The sequence below is a fragment of the Aquila chrysaetos genome, chromosome 4, assembly GCF_900496995.4.
Source record: "Aquila chrysaetos chrysaetos chromosome 4, bAquChr1.4, whole genome shotgun sequence".
In the NCBI taxonomy this organism is placed as follows: domain Eukaryota; kingdom Metazoa; phylum Chordata; class Aves; order Accipitriformes; family Accipitridae; genus Aquila; species Aquila chrysaetos.
The window spans coordinates 56,956,528-56,976,094 of record NC_044007.1 but is presented as its reverse complement, the minus strand read 5'-3'; the positions used below and the strand labels follow the sequence as shown (position 1 = coordinate 56,976,094).

Sequence of the window (19,567 nt, the reverse complement as noted above, 5' to 3'; positions counted from 1 at the left end):
CTCTTGTTCTATCTGCTGATTGTAGCCTGTTTCTTTACATACTGTTACAGCTTCTTCATCTTGACAAAAGACGAGAGTATCTTTATCAGCTTCAGGAATTCCTAGTGACTGATAACAGCAGGAACTGGCGTTTCCGTGCTGAGCTGGCTGAGTATGTAGTTTTCTGGATGTTTGTTTTTATTGTTATGGATATTTAAAAATGTTAAAATCATAGAATAGATGTTTTACAGTGACATTCTTTATTTCATTTTTGATTAGTGGATAGTCCTTATCCTTCTGCACTTGTCCCCCTTGCTTAAAAATTCCCAGTAGTTGTATATCGCTTCCAATAGTTGGAACTTGAATGTCTTTTTCCATCACCATATGTTGAAAACATTACCCTTCCATAAAAAAATAAGCTGCCAAAAGAGAAGACCACATCTGATTGCTCATGAAGTCAACAGAAGTGTTCTAGTAATTTGATTTCAAGTTGCTGTATTTGGTGAGTAGGCTGAATTCATGACCATGAAACGGAGGAGATCAAGATCTTGAGGGGAGTAAAGAAAGTGAATAGCACAGTAGTGACCTTGGACTTCATCCAAGCAGACTTCGGCTTTTTCATGGAAATGGTAGGTGGGCTCCCGTGGGAGGCAGCTCTGAAGGGCCAGGTTGCTCAGGAAAGCTATCAGAGGAGGGAGCTTATGAAATTCAGCAAGGGACAGATACCAAGTTCTGACCGTGGGAAGAAAGAGCCTCTGATAGTGAGACAGACTGAGGACTGGCTGCCCTGGGAGCAGCTCTGCTGGAAAGGCCCGGAGTATCGTGGAGGACAGTGAGCTGAACATGAGCCAGCAGTGTGTCCTGGCAGCACAATCCTGGTCTGTATCAGCAGGAGCACAGTCAATGTATCAAGGGAACAGATTAGCCCCTTCTAGTCAGCACTCTTTAGATCTCATCTGGAGCAATGCATCTATACAAATACAGGAAAGATGCTCATAAACTGGAACAAGTTCAGCAGAGGGCCACCAAGATGATCAAGGCTGCAGCACTTACCCTGTGAGGAGAGACTGTGCTACCAGGGCTTCTCTAGCAGGAATAATGAAATGAGCATATAGTAATGACTAATTACAGTGTATCTTTTGCATTACATTTTGAGAGACCTAGTTTAACAACTGATCATGATGGTTTTGCTACGTTTAAGTGTTGTTTCAATTTAGTAACTACAAATCACTCACTTGTTACTGCTGCTATGGAGACGTTCAACTGGCTACTTGTAACATGTCATGCTGCTTCTTTTTACATACTTTCTACCATTCATGACATACACTGGTGTCTGCAACCTGCTGAAATCTTAATCAACTCATTACAAATTGAAGAAGACTGGTAATTTCTCTAGTTGTCCAGCATACTTTGAAGTAGAGGAAGTTTATTGATGTGATAAATCAGTGTACTTAAGTGACCGAGGATACTTATCAAAATAAGTCAGAGTAGTTGCTTTGTAGCTATCCATGTGTTATATGTGTGAGATGTCTTTACCAGGTATTCAAATGTACGTGCACACTGTGGTGTCACTTGCAGCTGGATCACCGTAGCCATTATCAGGATCCCTGCCTTGTGCATGCAACCTTGGTTCCTTGCCTCTCTCCTAGTTTTTCGTTCTTTGAGCTCATGCAGCATTTTGCCATCGTTGTGAATAAGTGGCATTTTAAAATTTGCAAGTGATCCAAAGTCAAACTGATGGCATTGAAAAATAGAAAATTTTACTTTTCGGTAACTTTATTATGGCCACATGGCATACTTGGCAAGTGTTGTCATATAAATGATCATAATCACAGTTAAAGCTACCTTTCTTCTTATTGTAATGTACTCTGGTGGTTCTTCTGTCTTGTAGGCAACTGATCTTGCTTCTAGATCTGTACAGTGCCAGAGACATTTATGACTACTTGCGACCTATCGCTTTCAGCCTCTGTGCAGACAAAGTGTCTTCTGTCCGTTGGATTTCTTATAAGCTGGTAAAGCAGTCTAAGTAAATTCAGTATTTCACAATTCTGAGGGTTGGTGGTCAGAAGTAAATTTTGATCTGGGTTTTTTTTTTCTTCTCATTTCTTCAAGGTTAGTGAAATGGTGAAAAAGCTGTACATGGCTTCAACATCAACTTTTGTGGTAGACCTCATGAATGAACTTGTTGAAAAGTTTTGTAGATGCCGCAAATGGTCTGGTCGACAAACTTTTGTCTTTATTTGCCAGGTGAAATGTCTTTTTGTTCAACTTTTTGGGTTTTGGAGTGGGGGGGGAGTGGTAAGAATTAAGGGGAGGTAGCAACTGGAACTCTTCACCTATCTATTGACACTATTTTAATTAATATTTGAGAACTTTGTTTCCAAGGGAATAGGTTTCATGGCTGCTTTCTTCAGTTTTGCTCCATAGATGAGCTTGAATGCATCTCTAGCTTAGCTTATTAACATCAGGTTGTCAAATCTGATGTTGAATATAAAACAAAAGCATAACAAAATAATCCCTGAGTTGAGAAGCTGCTTTGTTACTCAGCATGAAGTGAGATTTTTATAATATGCTGCAGCAGCCTACCACTCTTTTGAGGTTACCCTTTACAAATCAAGCACTAGGAGTTGCCTGTACCTCCTTAGCCAGCTAGTGCAGCTTTGTCAAAAAGCAATGTATTCTCAGCAAAATAAGCAGAACTGAAACTAGCTGGGGTCCCAAGGAAATGGTCAAATTTGGAGGCTGCAGCAGAGGTGAAGACTGGGAGCCAGCGTGACTGCTGCCCAAGTGGGACAGGTCTTTGAAGTATTTGGAGAAATGTCAGCTTTGAGTTTAGAGAAATGTGTTTGGGTACAACAGATGTTTATTGAGATAGACAATTCTTGTCTTAATATAGTACCTAGTTAAAACAAAGACTAAATCAATCTTGAAAAGGATTGGGAAGGTCTTTTACTTTTCTTCCCTGTTTTCAAATGATACAGCGATTAAAAAAATGAATAAAAGTAAGAAAGTTGCCAGGCTTCATACAAAATAAAGTGGGCTTCTAACTGAGCCTGAATTTCCTCAACCCTAACTTGCTTCATTGTGTACGACTTTGTGTTAGAAAGTATTGTACCATATTTTTAAAACTTTGTGGATACTATCTACTGTATTTGTGCTATGAAGGTAATAAGATCTGTTAGCTCTGATTATGTGTTGGGATTTTATCCTCACTGTGCTGAAATCTAATGAAATTGCTTCTGTCTTCTTGCCAGACTATCAGTGAAGATGACTGCCTGCCCATGGACCAGTTTGCTGTGCATCTGTTGCCGCACTTATTACACTTGGCATCTGACAGGGTTCCAAATGTTCGAGTCCTGCTTGCAAAAACGTTAAAGCAAACCCTTTTAGAGAAAGGTTAGTGACAGAAAGAGTTGCAATGCGCTGACTGCGTATCTTTTTGTCCCCCCACTTTCCTATAGTCAGCTGGGAAACAAGAAACATCAGATGTGGGTCGCTCTTGCTTTTACAGTCTCCTTGGTGTGGGATGTTACCTTGGCTGAGGTAAAACCATGAATCTTGTTGTGGTATCAGAGCCGCTGTTGTGTAATGCTGAGGAAATAAGAGTTCTTGCTCGTATGCCAGCCTGCTCTTTTGGTACCATTTTCCCTGAATAAGCTAGTTTGTAGAGGTGTCATCGGGGCACAGAAAGCACAGATGAACAACTAGGAACTGTGACGTTGTTGAGCAGTGCCCTTTATTTGGTTAAAAAAAAAAAAAAAACAACTGTTGATGCTCTGTGTAATAAGAATAAGAAAGAAAAATCCTTCCATACAAATCCACCATCTGTTTTCTCACTGGGGGAGAAGAGATGGCTGCTGTTTTGTTTTTTATATTTTATAGTAGCAGTGGGAAGAAAGTTTCTCTGGAGTCTCTTCAGGGAAATTAGACATGCAACTTTCAAATTGCAGACTTTGCTTAGGAAAGCATCCCCAGTGCATAGCAGATGCCAGAAGTCAGCAGTGCTTAGAGTCTAAAGCACTGTGAAGGAAAATAGCATTAGAAATATTGTGCTGTTTTGTAAACCAGCAGAGTGTTGACACTTGGAATACTTCATCCAGTTGTAGTCACTTAGTTTCTCAAAACTATACACTGGCTTGAGAACTGCTGTTTCTACTGTAGAATGTGTGAAGAAAAATGCAAAATGTTCAAAACACTGGACAACGCAAAGGATACCAACACAGTGAGAACTAGGCTATGGCTAGCTGTCTTGTGCTTACTGGAGACTCTGAGTAAGCATATGTAGACAGTTAAGATGGATCAGCTGATGTGCAGTAATTTATCCTCTGTTAACTGTGCCAAGGCTGTCACTGTTCTTCCTGTTATCCTGTAGTATTGGTATTTTTGTTGTTGTCCTGGTTATTTTTGTGTTCCCCACCTGGATGGTACACTTCCATTTTGCATTGCTACTATGTAAGCTTATAATAGAGGTAGTCCCTGCCTCAAATATGATGTGTGTATGATTAGGGACGGTGGATAGATTATGAAAGGCAGGTTTAAATAATAAGTTCAGAAGTTTTTAAACCTCAGATCTAAATTGTCCTTCCTATGAGCTGTTTGTAGTTACACTGCTTTTATGCAACTTGTGTTGTGTAGTTCATGAAAACTGTCAGATGTTGGAACTTCTTCCACTCTTATTTCATGTTATCGTAGTTTTATTGTCTGATAATTATTTGGCAAGCCTGCCAGTGAAATGGAGTGGCGTGGCCCATGGGTTTGTGATACCTTCCCTCCATCACAAATAGAAGCACGCTCCTGAGTCTCTTGCAAGTTTTGTCTTCCTCTCTGGTCATGGAGTCTGTCACGCTTACTTTTATACTGAAGGAGCATAGAAATCCTGTACTCTAACAGCACTGTTAGAGCAACTGTGCTCTGAAACATGGAATGATTTTTTTTTTTAAGGTGAATTCATAGGTATATTCAGAAGTGTATTGTGTGCCTGCTCAGATATTCCAGTTTGACTATACGTGTGCACTGTCTCCTGAGATTTTGAACCTCATGATAGTATGCTGAGGTTTGTGTTGAAGTATCTGCCGTCATTTTCTCCTGTAAGTCTTGTGCATTTTCTCTTACAGAATATTTTCTAAATTCTGCCAACTCGCATCAAGAGGCTGTGGAACAAACAATTATGGTGCTTCAAATGGATGATGACAGTGATGTCAAATATTTTGCAAGCATACACCCTGCCAGTACCAAAATTGCAGATGATGCCATGAGCACTGCTTCATCAACTTATTAATAAGTTCTGAATGTTGCTATAATTAAAAAAAAATTAAACAAACTGTCCTCAAATGCTTCTAAAATGGTTGATCTAGGACAACCTCTTTGGAAGGAGAGATTTCTTGTCAGATTTAACAGGTGGATGTTATGTAAACCTGATACCAAGGATTTTAAGTCAGGAAAAATAAACATACCTGTGTCAGCTTGACTTTAGAAAAACACTGCTCAGAGGATTATTTTTGCCACCGAAGCCTTAAATCTTCTGTCTTCCTGAACAAATGAAACTTGAATTGGCAGATCATTTTCATTGTAGAAAGGATGTGATTTCCAGAGACCTGCATTGTTTCTCCTGAGGAGTTAACTTAGCAAGTATTTTCTGTAGCAACTGATAGATGAAATGGCCAGAAAGGCAAATTTATACCGGGATGTAAGACCTCCAGTATTAGCGATAAAAGTTTTTATCATTCAAGGACTTGATTTGTGTGCAGCTGGGCACACCCTTAAGTGGGAATAGCTTTGATGTTTGTAAATGGGGAAAAGTAGAAATTTGGATTTCTCTTAAGGGCTCAGTGCTAACACTAAACTAGAATTTGATTTTAATCCTTAAATGCAGCATATTGCTGTACCCATTAGCAAGAAAACTTTGCTGAGTACCTGTGTCCTAATTATTTTCATGCTGGTCATGACCTAAAGGAAATTTATTAGCACATGTACTTTAAGTCAGGTATTTTTAACTTGATCATGATCGGCTCTGAGGTGCAACTTTTTTCTTCATATACTGTACATATCTGTGAGCCTCCTTGGAGTGCTGCAGTCTTTAATCATGTTGTTTAAAGCTGTTGTCATACAAGTTGTTCTCTACTTGTCCAAATAAAATTTATTAATAAGATTGAAAGCAATCCTGTGACCTTTTTAAGACATTAAAAGAATAAGTTTGAAATTTAAGTGGCCTTTTTTTTTCCTAGTTCTTTACACGTTGACAGCTATTGCAGGGGGAAGGGGTTTGCTTACTCATTGTGAAGAATTTTGCATTTTGAGATGGAATATACTACAGCACAGATGTACTTTGGCTGTGTAATTGAGGTTTTGCTAGATTCTCTTTCAAGCATCCCTGTTGTGCTTGGGAACCTGTCACTCCAGTATGAAATGGCATCTTTGCTGAAGTGAGTCCAACTCAGTCCAGATTTACAGGAAACTGTGAGCTCAAACTGCCCTTAATCTATGTTCAGTCCGTTGACTGCTTTTGTTTCCTCTCATTTGAAATGACTGATAGAGTATCTCCTTCCATGTGTTCCAGGGGCAACTTGCTTAAATCACCTTTCCTCCAGCCTGCCGAACCTGAAGTGTGTGAAGCTTATTTTCCTGAGGAGGTAGAAATGGCTATGGCAGCTTATCTTTGATGTATTTTAGCAGAACATTTTCATTTATCAGTCAGGTGCCCAATACCCTGGCAGTTCAGCCTCAGGCAGGTATCTTTTTTTTTTTCCACATTTTCTTGGGAAAATAGATTCTTTTGCAGTTTCTTCTCTAGTAAACAGAAAGTTGCTGTTTATTTCCCAAAGGCCTGCTTTTCTACTCCTGAGCGTGGCCATGGAGGTGGTTAAGATACAGAGTCATTTCTGTCTGCCTTGAAGCTTAGTGGGTTTGGGGAGGGGGGTTGGTTTGGTTTTTTGGTTTGTGGTTTTTTTGTTGGTTTTTTTTAGGGTTGGGGTTTGGGTTTCTTGTTTTCTTTTGGGTTTTGTTTGTTTGGGGTTGGGTTTTCTTTTAATTTAGGTTTTTCCTTTGCTCGTCCCTTTTTCTTTTCAAAATTGGCTTAAACTTTGAAAAGGCAACTACATGCCCAGGTCAGAAGTTCCTGTAGTACAGGTAACATTCTCATCAGGTTTTCTGTTCCTCATGTTCTCTGATAATTGTTCAGAAATCACGTGCAAATTCCTACAGGACTAGGCAGTGTGACAGCACCATGCCTTGGTGACAGCAGATTGTCAGAAAGCAGTAAGTTCTTCAGGCAGGAGGATTTCTGAGCTCTCCCTGCTGCCATACAGAGAACAATTAAAAGTAACTAGTGCTTTCCCAGGCCAGATGATTCCCATTTTAGAAATACACATTGAATTCCAGTCAATTTCTGCATTCTGTTCCAGGTAAAAAATCCCTTCATCTGTTTTTTTGCCTCAGTGTAATGACAGTTGAGTTGTAGTTGGGTCATGTGTGTGATTTCTGAGGTGAATGGGATCAGCTCTTTGTTCAGACCAGAGCATGCTTCAGGTCATCTTCTAACTGTGAATGGAGTGCAGTATTCACTGGAGGAGTACTGGGACTTAAAAGAAATCCTAGTGTTTGGAGTCCAGAATGAACATGTCCCAACCTAATTTCGTTACTGTACTAACATACTGTTCCACTAGTCCAGTAAAATGAAGGATTATATCTGATCTCTTTAGGTATTTTCTAGTTATTTAAGGGTAAGACACCTTTAAGCTGAAAAATGAGACAGATCTTCCAGATGCCTTATTTCTCTCTGTTCCATATTTCTTCAATACTGCTGCAGGCCTGTGAATTTGAGGGGAGAGTTTGAGGCTTTTCCTAAGGAAGACTGAGTGTTTTCAGTTGCAGAGTGCCTGAATTCCTCTGACATGTAACAAATAAAAATCATCTTCAGGGAAGAGGAGAAATTGCTGTCTTTCTCCTTTCTCCTTCACCCAACATGTCACGGATCTGTCTGCCTCTTTTCTGCTTCATTTGGTGATTCCCAAGAATGAAAGGGAAGGAAAAGACTTGCTTTATTCTCAGTGTTGCCCAAGAGCATTTGATCTACAGCCTGAGGGATGTGGTCTCTATTGCTGAACTCTGATAGGGAATTTTCTCATGCTGGCAGTGTTAGTGATGTCAGTAATTCAAGCTTCAACTCGTCCCTAAGGATATGGGGTTTGGGGAAATGTGCATCTCAGTTCTGAGTAGTGAAAAAAGGAGCTGTTTTTTCTGTGGGGCAGTGTCTGGGAACACTGCCAAAGATCCTGGTGAATTCCCTTGTGTGTGTCTCCCCTGAAGAAAGATTTGAGCTTTGTAACTCAATTCATTTCTCTCTTGGTCAGGATTTCTTGAGCAGAAAATGAGGTGGCTCCTGAATCATCATCTGTTGGGCTATGGCTTCCCAAAAGCAGTATCATAGCTCTACCCGCTGCCTTCCTGGTAGAATACCAAATCAGTCCTTCACAAGCAATTTTCATTGTATTCCATTTAATCTCCTGGCTCACTCCTCTTGGAGCTTCTTCATGGGAAGTCCCTTTTTTCCTTTGTCCTGGTTACAGTGCTGTCTGCCTTTCTCCTGCTTGCAGTTTTTCACAGCGGGTTCTCTGTCTTCGGTTGTTCCTTCTCAGAGATCCGTCAGGATTTGGTAGGGCCATTTCCTTACCACACTTTCATGCAGATCTCATGCCAATAAAACTGGCAAGTGTCTGGAACCCTCTAGAGGGCGGTTTGTTTTTAAGACATGACTGACACTTGGAAACCAGTTTTTGCTGTTTTGAATGTCCCACATGGCTGTTGCACAAATGCCTGGCCCTATGGACAAGATCCTATGTTCATTAGGACCGCAGAACAGCAGGCTAATTTCAGCCCAGCTGAAATAAATGTTTGCATGGGCTTGGCAACCCTCCTGTGCAGGTGTAGGTCTGGCCATGTTCAGTCAATGGATCATGCCTCCTCAGTTACTTGTTATGTACTTGTTAGTGCTTGCCCCATTTTCTTGTGCTGTCAGAGGTCAGCGTTCAGAGATGGCTGACTTGCATTGGTAGTGGATGGGCAGAGAGGGGAGAACGGCAAAGTATGTCCTTTGGCTCAGGCACGCTCTGACGCTTTGATTGGGTTCCTTCCCATTGGCAAGGTCTCCTTTTGTTCCCTTGTCCTTTGGTGTGGAAACTTGTGTGCAGTGCTCATGTTTTCTGACCTGATTTCAGCCTGGGGACCTCTCTGTCTTGGTAGGATGGGAAGAGGAGTCTGAGACAGGCAGATGGACAAAAGCTGGTTCTGTATTCCACTTGCTCTCTCATGTCACTTCTCCCCTCTCTGATGCTGATGGGAAAGGCTCATCTTCTATCTGTGCTGGCATTCAGACAACATGGAAAGTACATTTAAAGTGATTAATCTTTTCTTTATATGCAGAGTTAGGACATACTGATAGACTGCCTTAAAAATATAAGACTATGACAGGAAAGCTCATTTAAAATGTGCATGATCTTCTCCCCCCACCCCCAAGTGCTTTCAGACTCTGCCTTTTAGTTTTACTTAACTTTTACTTTACTTAGATCGGAAAAATAAATAAAGAGCCCAAGGTAATAGGATTGTTTTAGGGTTCACTTGCTGTTGAGGTTGGACTACATCTAGCCGATTAAAGTACAGTGTGACTTAGCAGAGACAAGTAAACAGATGTTTAAAGATCTTACAGCCCTCCCATCATGGTCTGCTTGAAATACCATGACCCATTTCTGCAGAGGTGTGGTAATTTTTCTGTATGGGAAATGTTTTAAGAGGATTACCTGCAGGTGGTTTTGAATCATGACTGTGAAAAGTGAAGGTACTGAGCACACTTCTCTGCATGTTTTTTAACAAGGCTGCTGAGAGGAGGAGAGGTGCACTGTTTGAACATCAAAAGAAATTTCAGTTATTTTTCAGTCAATCCAGGTTTCCTGTGTAAGAACCCAGATAAACTTGTTTTGAGTAAGGTGACAACCAAGGTTCAAATGGGGGTTGGGCTGTTTCTCTTGTATTGGTCATTTATTTCACAGTTGTTTCTTCTGGTCTCTTGACTGAGGGATTTTGTATTTTGTTTTGTTTTTCTTTCTTTTTTTTGGTCACCTGCTGGATTTTTGTGAAATCCACCTCCTGGATTTCAACTGACAGTGTTGTTTCCTATAAGCAGTACTGTCCGCAGAGATGTCCTACCCTTGTCTACCTCAAGGGCCCGCACTGTGATAAAACAGGCAGTGGCTCACAGTACCGGGGTGAGGTTCTGTGTAAGGGAGGGTGTAGCAGCAGGAGCTCATCAGGACTCCCAGGTGGACCTCTTGCTCACTGGCAAATGGCATTCCTTGGTGCAGGAATCTCAGATGCAATACTCCTGTCTGTCACATCAAAAGGCTTAGACTGCTGACTTCCCCAATCGTCTGCTGAGCTGTAGCTAAGTAAGGCTGTGCTGCCAGCTCCCTTTCCCCCTCTGAAGGGGAGCTTTAGCCTGTGGGCAAGGCGGGCAGTGCTGCAGTTCCTCTCCTGGACCTGGGAGTCCAGCAGAGAAGGGGGATTTGGGAAGGGGAAGGCCTACGCTGACGAGCCCCAGTTCACAGTGGATTAAGTCTCTCTCCAGTGGCCTTGGTGCATTCCTCCTTTGGAGGATGGAGCAGCCCTGACAGGGGAGGCTGTGGGAGAGCATCTAGGAGTTCTAGAGAGGAGTCAGCTGACAAGTCACAATGACTTGAGGAACAGCCTTAGAAGTTTTAGGATGCAGCACCCTTTGGTCTTGGCCTTTTTCCTGATGTCTGCCCACCTCTTCCCCCCAGGCCCCCCTTTTGGATACAGTTAGTAGAAGCTGTAGAAGGGCTGTCAGCTACTGTTATGGCTCTTGTATAGTCAAGAGGGTAGGGCCAGGGCAGGTCATGGGGCATGCCAGCAGGAACAAGGGCTGCTCTCACTGCCCTGAGCTGTAACTTCACTGTATTGAGAACTCTTGTGTTTTGCAGTTTAGATGGGGAATTCTTCCAGTGCGTGGGAGTGGGGTTGTCTGGTTAAAATCATACGCTTTGCAACATAATCCTTTGGCATACCTTCTTGCTCATGTTGTGAAGGCAGTCAGCAACACAAGAAACTCTAGATGAAACTTGGTAGCAGTCCATTGCGTCCAGGAGGGTCAGCAGTGAAAGCGCCAGCACTGAGCCGGAGGCACAGAGCACCCCAGGGGTCTGGTCTGACAGGCATCGCTTTGGGTATCTGTATCTGTGATGGGATGGATGAGCAGCCAGGGGCTTGGCCCAAGGCTATGCAAGTGAGGCTGTGCCTTGTCTCCCTGGGACAGGAAAGACTGACAGCTGTTCTCTGGTACGGAGCACGGTGCTGCTGGCTTCTGCTGTCTGAGTGGGTTTTAAAGAACACTGTAGGGAACTTGTGCTGTTGGATATAAGCCATGTTTGGTCTGGATGAGGCATTTTTCCCTCTGCAGATGAAGCACTGTGAGTCAGAGGTGCGTGCTGAAAAATTAAAACCTTGACAGATTAAGCTTGATCAAACCTCTTTTTGGCAGAGATTTGGATTGATGCTTTAATTTTTTTTAATTGAAAGAGAGTAGTCTTACGTGGTCAGGTGTAAAATTCTTGGCTTCAATATGCTGATTTTAAAAATTAGACTTAGCTCATTAATCTGACAGGACACAGAGATAAAAATGAATCCCTGCAGTGCTAGTGTTGGAATTAGTAAATGGAGGTGGAAGCTTCCTGTACAGCAGTCCTTTATCTTCGTCATGAAAGATGATGAATTTCTGGAACCTTTCATGGTTCCCTGTAGGACTGTGTTACACAACAGTGCTCACAAAGTACCTCACTGCACTGGAGAGGAAACCTTTCAGAATCGTACCACAACAGGCAGCTTCGGCTTCTGTGAGAATGAAGCAGAGCCAGTGTTGGAAATCTGGTGTGGACAACGCAGAGCCCAGAAAACCTGGAAGGCCAGCTGAATCCTGCAAGGTGTTGGATGCAAGCTGATGTTTTTAGACTTGTGGTAGGGATGTGATCTGAGAGGAGTGCTGCTCATTGTTTTGGGGTTGGGTTTTTTTGTTTTTTCCTTATGTCGTGGTTTCAGCCCAGCCGGTAACAAAGGACCACGCAGCCGCTCGCTCACTCCTCCCGCCCCCTCCGGTGGGATAGGGGGGAGACGGAGGAGAGAAAAGAAAAAAAACTGGAACCTCGAGGGTTGGGATAAGGGCAGTTTACTGGGACAACGCAAAAAAAGTTACAACAACAACGACGGTACTAATGAAAGAGTATACAAAAAAAAAAAAAAAAAGTGATGCACAGTGCAACTGCTCACCACCCGGGACCCGACGCTCTGCCACTTCCCCCACCGAAAGTTGAGAGAGAGAGCAGGAGAGCCCTCCCCCCCCCCCCCCCCCCCCCGGCTCACTCCCCATATATATACTGGGCATGATGTCACATGGTATGGAATAGCTCCCTTGGCTAGTTCAGGTCAGCTGCCCCGACTATGCCCCCCCACCTCCCAGGTTCCTGTAAAAATTAACTCTATCCCAGCTGAACCCAGGACACCTTATCTTTCAATAAATAAAATAAAACCCCCACCCTTTTCAAGTGTTTAGGCAACAACAGTTCATTTCAGGCTGCTATTTTTCTGAGTAAAAAGACTTTATTGGGAGGAAAAAAAACCTGCTTGGTATCAGGATGTCTGAAGTTGGTTCATTGTACAGTTGTAGTATTTCGGTAAGTATAAAAGCTGTCACATTTCCAGTTCGATGCAAGTAATCTGCTGCTGGCAAAAAATAGGTTTGTATCCTGATTCATGTTGGCATTGTAGTCCCAGTAACTTTTTTATATGGTGCTTCTTGCTCCTTTGGGTTTCTGACTGACCTGACAAAATCTGTTCCAGGCTTGTGTTGAAAAGGACTATGAAAACAGGTGAGGTACGTAGTCCCCTGTCCCATTGTCCCCTGCCTTCTCTGAAGTAATGCTCCGTGGTGGAAACACTTAGATTTTCAAGTGGAAGGCAGATGGGTCACATCCAACTCCCACAAAAGTTTTGTTAAGTCCAGAACACCAGAACTAACGTTGCAGGCCTGTTGTTTCTTCCTTTCAGTAAAGGTAAGTCAGTCTGGTATTTTGTCCAAAGGGTCTGACAAGCAGTTCTGCTGCTGCACCCGGCACATACAAGCTCTATGTTGTTGGAAAATGTCTTATTTTAAGTCAATTTAAATGTGTTTAAAATACTTAGATTTAGATAAATGGGTTGTTCGAGACTTGCATGGACTCTGTGAAGGCAGCCTGCTGTGCCGGCATTGTTGGCACCATGGGAGGCGATCGCCTGAGCGCTGCAGCTCACAGATTTCATTGTAAGGTACTTGGGAGTGATAAGGCAGCTTATAAAGTGATCTGAACAACATGCTCAAGATTATTCTATTGTAATTGCTTCCCGCTTTATTTGAAATTAGCTTTGGCTTTTTCTGCGTGCAGTCTGAAATAGCTGCTAGTGTGGCTTTTTCACCACAAGCACTGCGGGTGTGGGAGTAAAGCTGCCGCTGCCCCTTTGTGGAGGTCGTCAGGGCCGGAGGAGCGGGGCCCTGCCCCGGCCCCACCTGCCTCTGAGCAGGGCAGCGGCAGAGGAGAAGGGCTGAGGCACGGCCTCCCCGGCCCCCTGCAAGGGGGTGGTGGGAGCCAGGGCTCAGGCTGCTGCTGCCTCGGGCACCTGCCTGGGGACTTCCCTGGGGCTGTCGGGCTTCAGTGCTATCGGGGTGTGCTTGATTTGGCCAGCATTGACTTGCAGTTACGATTTTAACTACAGGAGTTTTACCATTGGACGTATGATTTGAAAGAATGTGAAAGAAAATTTTAGAGAGACATCTTTCAGGTGTTTTGAAACTAAATTTCTGGTTACAGTTGCTATGTTACTGCAGGAGCAGCAATTGCACCTCCATCTACACGCTTCAAGTGCATTGTACAGTTGCAGGAGAAAGAACGGTGTTCATGTGTTGGAAATAATGATGTGAATAAATAGGATGGTTTTCACCTTTGCAGCTGAAATCTCTAGCAATAATAGAAGCACAGTCTTAAAATCTTTAATTTGATCAAATTAAACTTGATCTGCAGCTGAGTTATGGAAGCTTTCTATGACACCCCGTTGCAGACAGTGTTCTTTCAGAGGAGAGCTATTTAGAAAGCCTGAATTCATTTTTTCATATAAACTTCTGAACTGCAAGCAGCTACCCAAGAAGAGTTAACTATTATTTGCATTAGAAAAAGATATTATACATTAGGAAGTATATAAATTAGAAGCTACTTTCAAATGGCTGTTGAATTTATTTGCTTGATCAATACAATCCTAACAAAATAAAAGTTAACCAATATTAGATTTGTCTGAAGAACATTAGAAAAATCCATGACAATTCAATAGGAATTAGTGTGAATTAAACAAACAGGTTTAAATATTGCCAGCAAATACAAAACGTATGTAACGAAGGCAAGGGATAATGCTTTAGTTTACATTTGTCATCTGACCACATTTGTGTTTATAAACCTTTTTTCCAAATTTTAAAAAAATACTATGCTGTTTTTTGTAACATATCAAAGCATTATTTGTACAAAATCAAATCATGGCCAATGATTCACAACAGTGCAATAGATAAAGAATACAACCACATCCAACAGGTGCTGAAAATAAATATCCAGATTAAAAAATAAGATAGCCTATATGCACTCTGCGGAGTTTGCTGTCTACATATGAACTGATGGATGAGTCTCATGAGTATATCTAAAACATTAACTGGCCCTTAACTGCCAGCATGGCTGGAGGCTTTCAATGGGTAGAAGCAGTAAAACAGCCAAACCAAAAGCAAGTCCCTGGTGGTTGTTGGTGGCTTGTTAAACAACAGGGAGGGGGGCGGGGGGGGGGGGGCAGGGAAGGCTATTGCTGAACCCCCAGTGCCTCCTGTTGGCATCGTTCTTCAGGCTTATTTGGAAAGCACAAGTGACTTGCATTTCTGCAGAGGGAAATGCTGTATTGCTTGGTCAGGCAGATCTACCTTAAGTGACATAACCCATCCCCCTCGCTGCCTAAAGCATCTGTCAGTGGCTTTCTCCGAGGGACTGAAACATTTTAAATGGATGAAGAAAAAGCTCTTGGCTATATGGCAGCAGTGTGAACACAGCCCGTCTTAAACAGGTATGATGACGGTGGTTTATAAATGAGTAAGTAAGTGGGTTACCTACATCACTAAAAGACATGAACAGCTCTTGACGAACATTTCTGTCATACGGGGACATAAATAACATCTCTCAAGTTTTTACATTTATTCAGTACATCTCAGAACAAAAATGAAGCTTAAGGGCTTATTAGGTAAACACAATACCCCGCAGTCTCCCACCTTTTCAGCCAACCCAGAATAAATTTAAAGCTCCCTTGTATATAATCTGCATCAGAAAGGTATCAAAGGCACAAGCAAGAAGTGACTAGGTTAATAAGCAGAAATAATGGTGAATGAGGATGAACAGATTCACAAGGCAAATAATTAGTAAGTGTGGGTAGGTTCTTGTTTATTTACTGAAAATGAGATCTTCCACTTCTGCTCCAATGAATGTAAATAATGATTTTGGTTTAAAATGAAACTGTTACTGAATTATTTTAATTCACCTGAAGGAAACCAGTCTTGAAATAATCTGATACTAATTGGAAAACTCTTCTGGCTTCTGCAAACTCACCTGAGTCTGATGAGTAGAAGCCACCAAGTATTAGAGACAAAAGTCTCCAGGGCTTAAAAGAGAAGTTTCTTTACAGAATGTACACAGCCAACAGTAATTTGTGCAGTTTGACTCAAATTACAGTAATTTGCACAGTTCAGTTGATTTTATGCATATCCAAGGAGCCGGATCAAATTGGAGTTTCTTTCCTGTCTTTACTTGGCGATGGCTTGACTTGCTGCTCCTTGCTTGCTTTTGGCTGCTCTTTGGCTGCTTTTGTGTCTAGGACACCGTCTCTTTGCTGCTGAGAAACACCCCCATGTTTTTCTGGCTCCTCTTCTTCCTGCACCTGGTGCTCCGATTTAGCTCGCTGCAGTAGTCGAAGCTGTACTCGCAGTTCTATGATGGCCTCTCGCTCCTCGTGAATAGCTTGGTTCAGGTGATTGTTCTTTATCTTTTAAGTAAGGAAAACAAATGTCAGGGCTCCTGACAAAGAATTGCTCTATCTTAGGGAGGCCACTTAGCATTGCACAATGAAGCTTTGCTGTTAACCCTGACAGCAACGTGGACTTCCACACAACAGTGATTTAAAAACAGAGCACGTGGGCTATATGCCTAGGCAAAATTGATGCAAAACTGCCAGTTTGTACATGCACAAACATCTCTGCACAGACTAAATCAAGTAACCACTGAGGAGAAGAGTACCAATTAATAGACTCAAATCTTACCTCCAGTTCCTCATTCTGTCTCTGCAAATCTTCCAGGATGACCTGCAATTCCTCCTCATCTTCACTCTCACTTTCACTCTCGGAAGAATATTCCTCCGTTTCACTTCGGCCATGCTGCTGGCGACTGAAAGACCAATGACAAACTCCAGTTTAAACACTTCCTCAGGTCTGCCAGAACTGTAGCAGCGTAAAAGAGTTAACTTACATCCACTAATCTGCAACAGTTTAAAAACAAAATCATAATTTCCTTTCAAAGCTTTATTTGATAAACCAGTGATTTCCTTGGGGGATTTTTTTAGTGGACAGGGTCTAGTTTCCTTTAGATCATAATTCCATTGTTACACTAACAGAAAATATCCTGAAAGGTCCAAAATTGCTGAGATTTCAATAAAAAGAGGTGGCTTTCAAATGTGATGTTCATAGGGTAAGCTTTTAAGTGCAGTTTAGAGTATTATTTCAGAAGAGCATATATGTACTTTTAATCAGAGTGCTCGCCTGGTGGGGGCTCCAGTGTAAGCAGTCTCCCTTTTACCTTTGTATTTCAGCTATTTCTGCTCGAAGTCGATCTATTTCTTCCTTCTCTGAGGCAATCTGTCTCCGCAGAAACTGCTCCATGGCCAGCAGTTCTTCTTGTTCTGTTAAAATCTCATTCTCCTGCAATGATCAATTAGTTCACTTAGAGCCTTGACTTTATTTTCTACAGGAACATATGATAAGCATGAGATGATACTGTTCTCTAAAATACTTTCAGTAGAAGTGGTTAGCATGCCTGCTTTGAACTGATTCATTGAGACCTCAAAGCAAATGTAAGTTCAAAACCAACAATCCGCTCTGAATCCTCAAGATGATCACTGTATTGAATAGTTGTGGAGATGATGCACCAAATTCTGGCATGTTTGGCTGCCTATTTTCTTAAATCACAGGGGAGAGCTCTGGCTAACCAGTAAAATAACTAGAAAAACTGAATTATAAAATACATCTTTGAAGATGAATATAAGGAGGAAAGTACAGTGGAGAGAAGATCAAAGCTACTGAGGGAAGCAAAGGAAGGCAAAAAAGCCGAAATACTTGCCTTACTTCCTTTGATCAGCAGGAAAGTAGTTAAAGGTGTTAAAACTGGTTAGATTTGAAAGTGCTTTCTAAGTACATTAACAACAAAGGCTACTTTTTGTAGTTGTTGTTGTTGCACAGTGTCTCCTTTCTGCTGTTAACAAGAGTCTACTCAACTTTGGGTTTACTCCTGCAATCAGCATTCCTTCCCTACTTTATTTACCATCAAAACAAAGCCTTGTATTTTAATGGACAGAGAGACCCCTTTAAGCCTGCGATTTCCCATTGCATTAGAAGGAACAAAAGAATGTTTAATATTTCTGAAAGATACAGAACAAGAAAAGACCAGCAGACAAACAGGTAAGTGACTGCCATCTACCTGTGCAAGCAGAATATTTATAACTTCTTCGTTCTCATTCATTTCTTCTTTGGAGACGTCCTCCTTTGAAAGGCTAGCAATTTCTTGTGCAATCTTTGTTTCACACTCCTGCCAGAGAACGAGAATGACACTTAAAAGGACAGCTTCCCCAGTCACTCCAGTTACTGTAAAAAAAGGGTTTTTTTTAATATATGATTTTCCCAATTTAGAATCACCATCTCAGTTGTCTGAAGTTTTCAGCAAGGTCTGTCCCTTCTCTGGGACATACAAGCATTTAAAAAAAATGTTTCTGAAGTTTGTTAACCTTGAGTCTTCCAGTAATTCCTCTTGGTACTCCAGGACACACTGTTTTAAGCATATAATGAATACATGCTCTGTCAAACACTAAGTTTTTAATCTTTTTTTTTTTTTTTTGTAAACAGCTGTGAAGGAGTGTGAAGACCTTGCTGTCCCTAGGGAGAGCCAGCTAACCAGAAAATGCAATTTCTCATCAGCCATGTAAAGTCAGGATGAAAAAATCTGCAGTAAAAATATTGAAACATGGTTTGATCTAACTGGGTGTCTCTGCATTGTCACAAATTAGGGATCCATGACTTAGATGCTTGGCCAATAAATAGAAAAGTTACCCACCTGGCGCTTAGCTTCTCTTAGTTTCCTCTTAAGAGCTGTTAGAATTCTTTGCACCTCCCAGAGTCTCTCTTCTTTGGATAAGTCTTTTATCCCTGCCTGCAAGTCTCTGTGTAAACAGTTCAGTAGGAACTCCTAGAAATATTGCCAGAGAAATCAGTGTCTTTAATATATCATAGCAGGGCAGGCTGAAAGGAAAAATCTTCTTGGCTTCCTGGCAACAGGCTTAGAGTTCTGGTTTTCAAAGCTTGACATGTTGACCAACAAGTGTTAACATACATTCAGCACATGATCTATAACTAGCTGAAGAGCAATATTAAAGAAACCACTCTCTTTACCACATTCTCCTACCCTTCCTCCCACGAGAAAAGTATTGAACTACATAGCAAAGCGCTCCACGAAAGACATGGCTATAACCATAAGACCATAACAACTTTCCGCACATGAAATGGGCAAGAATATCACCAGTCTCTTTCCAGTGGTCTCTGCTGACAGGACAATTGTGATGGAATTACAGAGTATGTTACAAGCTTAGGAGAATTTACTGCTGAATGCATAAAAGCCAGGGCAAAGATAAACAGAAAAAGACTAAAGTAATTGCCAACCTGTCGTCTTATTTCTTCTTTGATGCTTTCCTGTGTTTCTGGAAGTGCTGGCATTGTTGCCATATTTGACCAGCGAAGTGGTTTTGTCACCTGCTTTAGGGTCACATTCCCAAAGAAATCTTGAACATGAGTAAAAAATACATACAAGACACGGTTGCTGATCTGTAAAGAAAGGACAAAGTATTGGTTAAGATGATTTATTCACATCACTTTTATCTGTGAAGCACAGTATCTTTCTCCAGAAACAGAACAGCATTTGGTATGCCTTTCTGTGTGTTGTAGTCATGTTATTTTGGCCTAAGAGATTAAAATCTGGATTAAAAATGATACTTTAAATGACGCAGTGTTGGCCTCAAGGAATCACTTCACTGTCTCTCTCACCTGTGTATCTGAGGCATTTTTATGCTAAACTCAACTCAGAATTTTCACACATCTTAACCTACCACAATTATTTCCATCACTGGTAGATAAAGGAATATATTAAAATCTTTCTTTTTACTC

General features: G+C 41.7%; 2 protein-coding genes across 16 annotated transcripts in view; one reads left to right on the top strand and one right to left on the bottom strand.

The window, feature by feature from the left end:
* PPP4R1 (protein phosphatase 4 regulatory subunit 1) overlaps window positions 1-6,183 on the top strand; it is an 84,351-nt gene extending 78,168 nt beyond the window's left edge. For all 14 annotated transcript variants that reach the window (XM_041122893.1, XM_030011739.2, XM_030011735.2 and 11 more), the window contains 5 exons: window positions 51-151; window positions 1,871-1,991; window positions 2,092-2,226; window positions 3,234-3,375; window positions 5,094-6,183. In XM_041122893.1, coding sequence (XP_040978827.1) covers window positions 51-151; window positions 1,871-1,991; window positions 2,092-2,226; window positions 3,234-3,375; window positions 5,094-5,257 — 663 coding nt within the window. In that variant the 3' untranslated portion in view covers window positions 5,258-6,183. The remainder of the gene's footprint in view (window positions 1-50; window positions 152-1,870; window positions 1,992-2,091; window positions 2,227-3,233; window positions 3,376-5,093) is intronic.
* Window positions 6,184-14,280: 8,097 nt separating this feature from the next.
* Window positions 14,281-19,567, bottom strand: part of RALBP1 (ralA binding protein 1) — a 36,447-nt gene continuing 31,160 nt past the window's right edge. For both annotated transcript variants that reach the window (XM_030011480.2, XM_030011481.2), the window contains 6 exons: window positions 19,067-19,228; window positions 18,465-18,596; window positions 17,835-17,942; window positions 16,938-17,059; window positions 16,406-16,529; window positions 14,281-16,131 (listed from right to left, as the gene is read on the bottom strand). In XM_030011480.2, coding sequence (XP_029867340.1) covers window positions 15,868-16,131; window positions 16,406-16,529; window positions 16,938-17,059; window positions 17,835-17,942; window positions 18,465-18,596; window positions 19,067-19,228 — 912 coding nt within the window. In that variant the 3' untranslated portion in view covers window positions 14,281-15,867. The remainder of the gene's footprint in view (window positions 16,132-16,405; window positions 16,530-16,937; window positions 17,060-17,834; window positions 17,943-18,464; window positions 18,597-19,066; window positions 19,229-19,567) is intronic.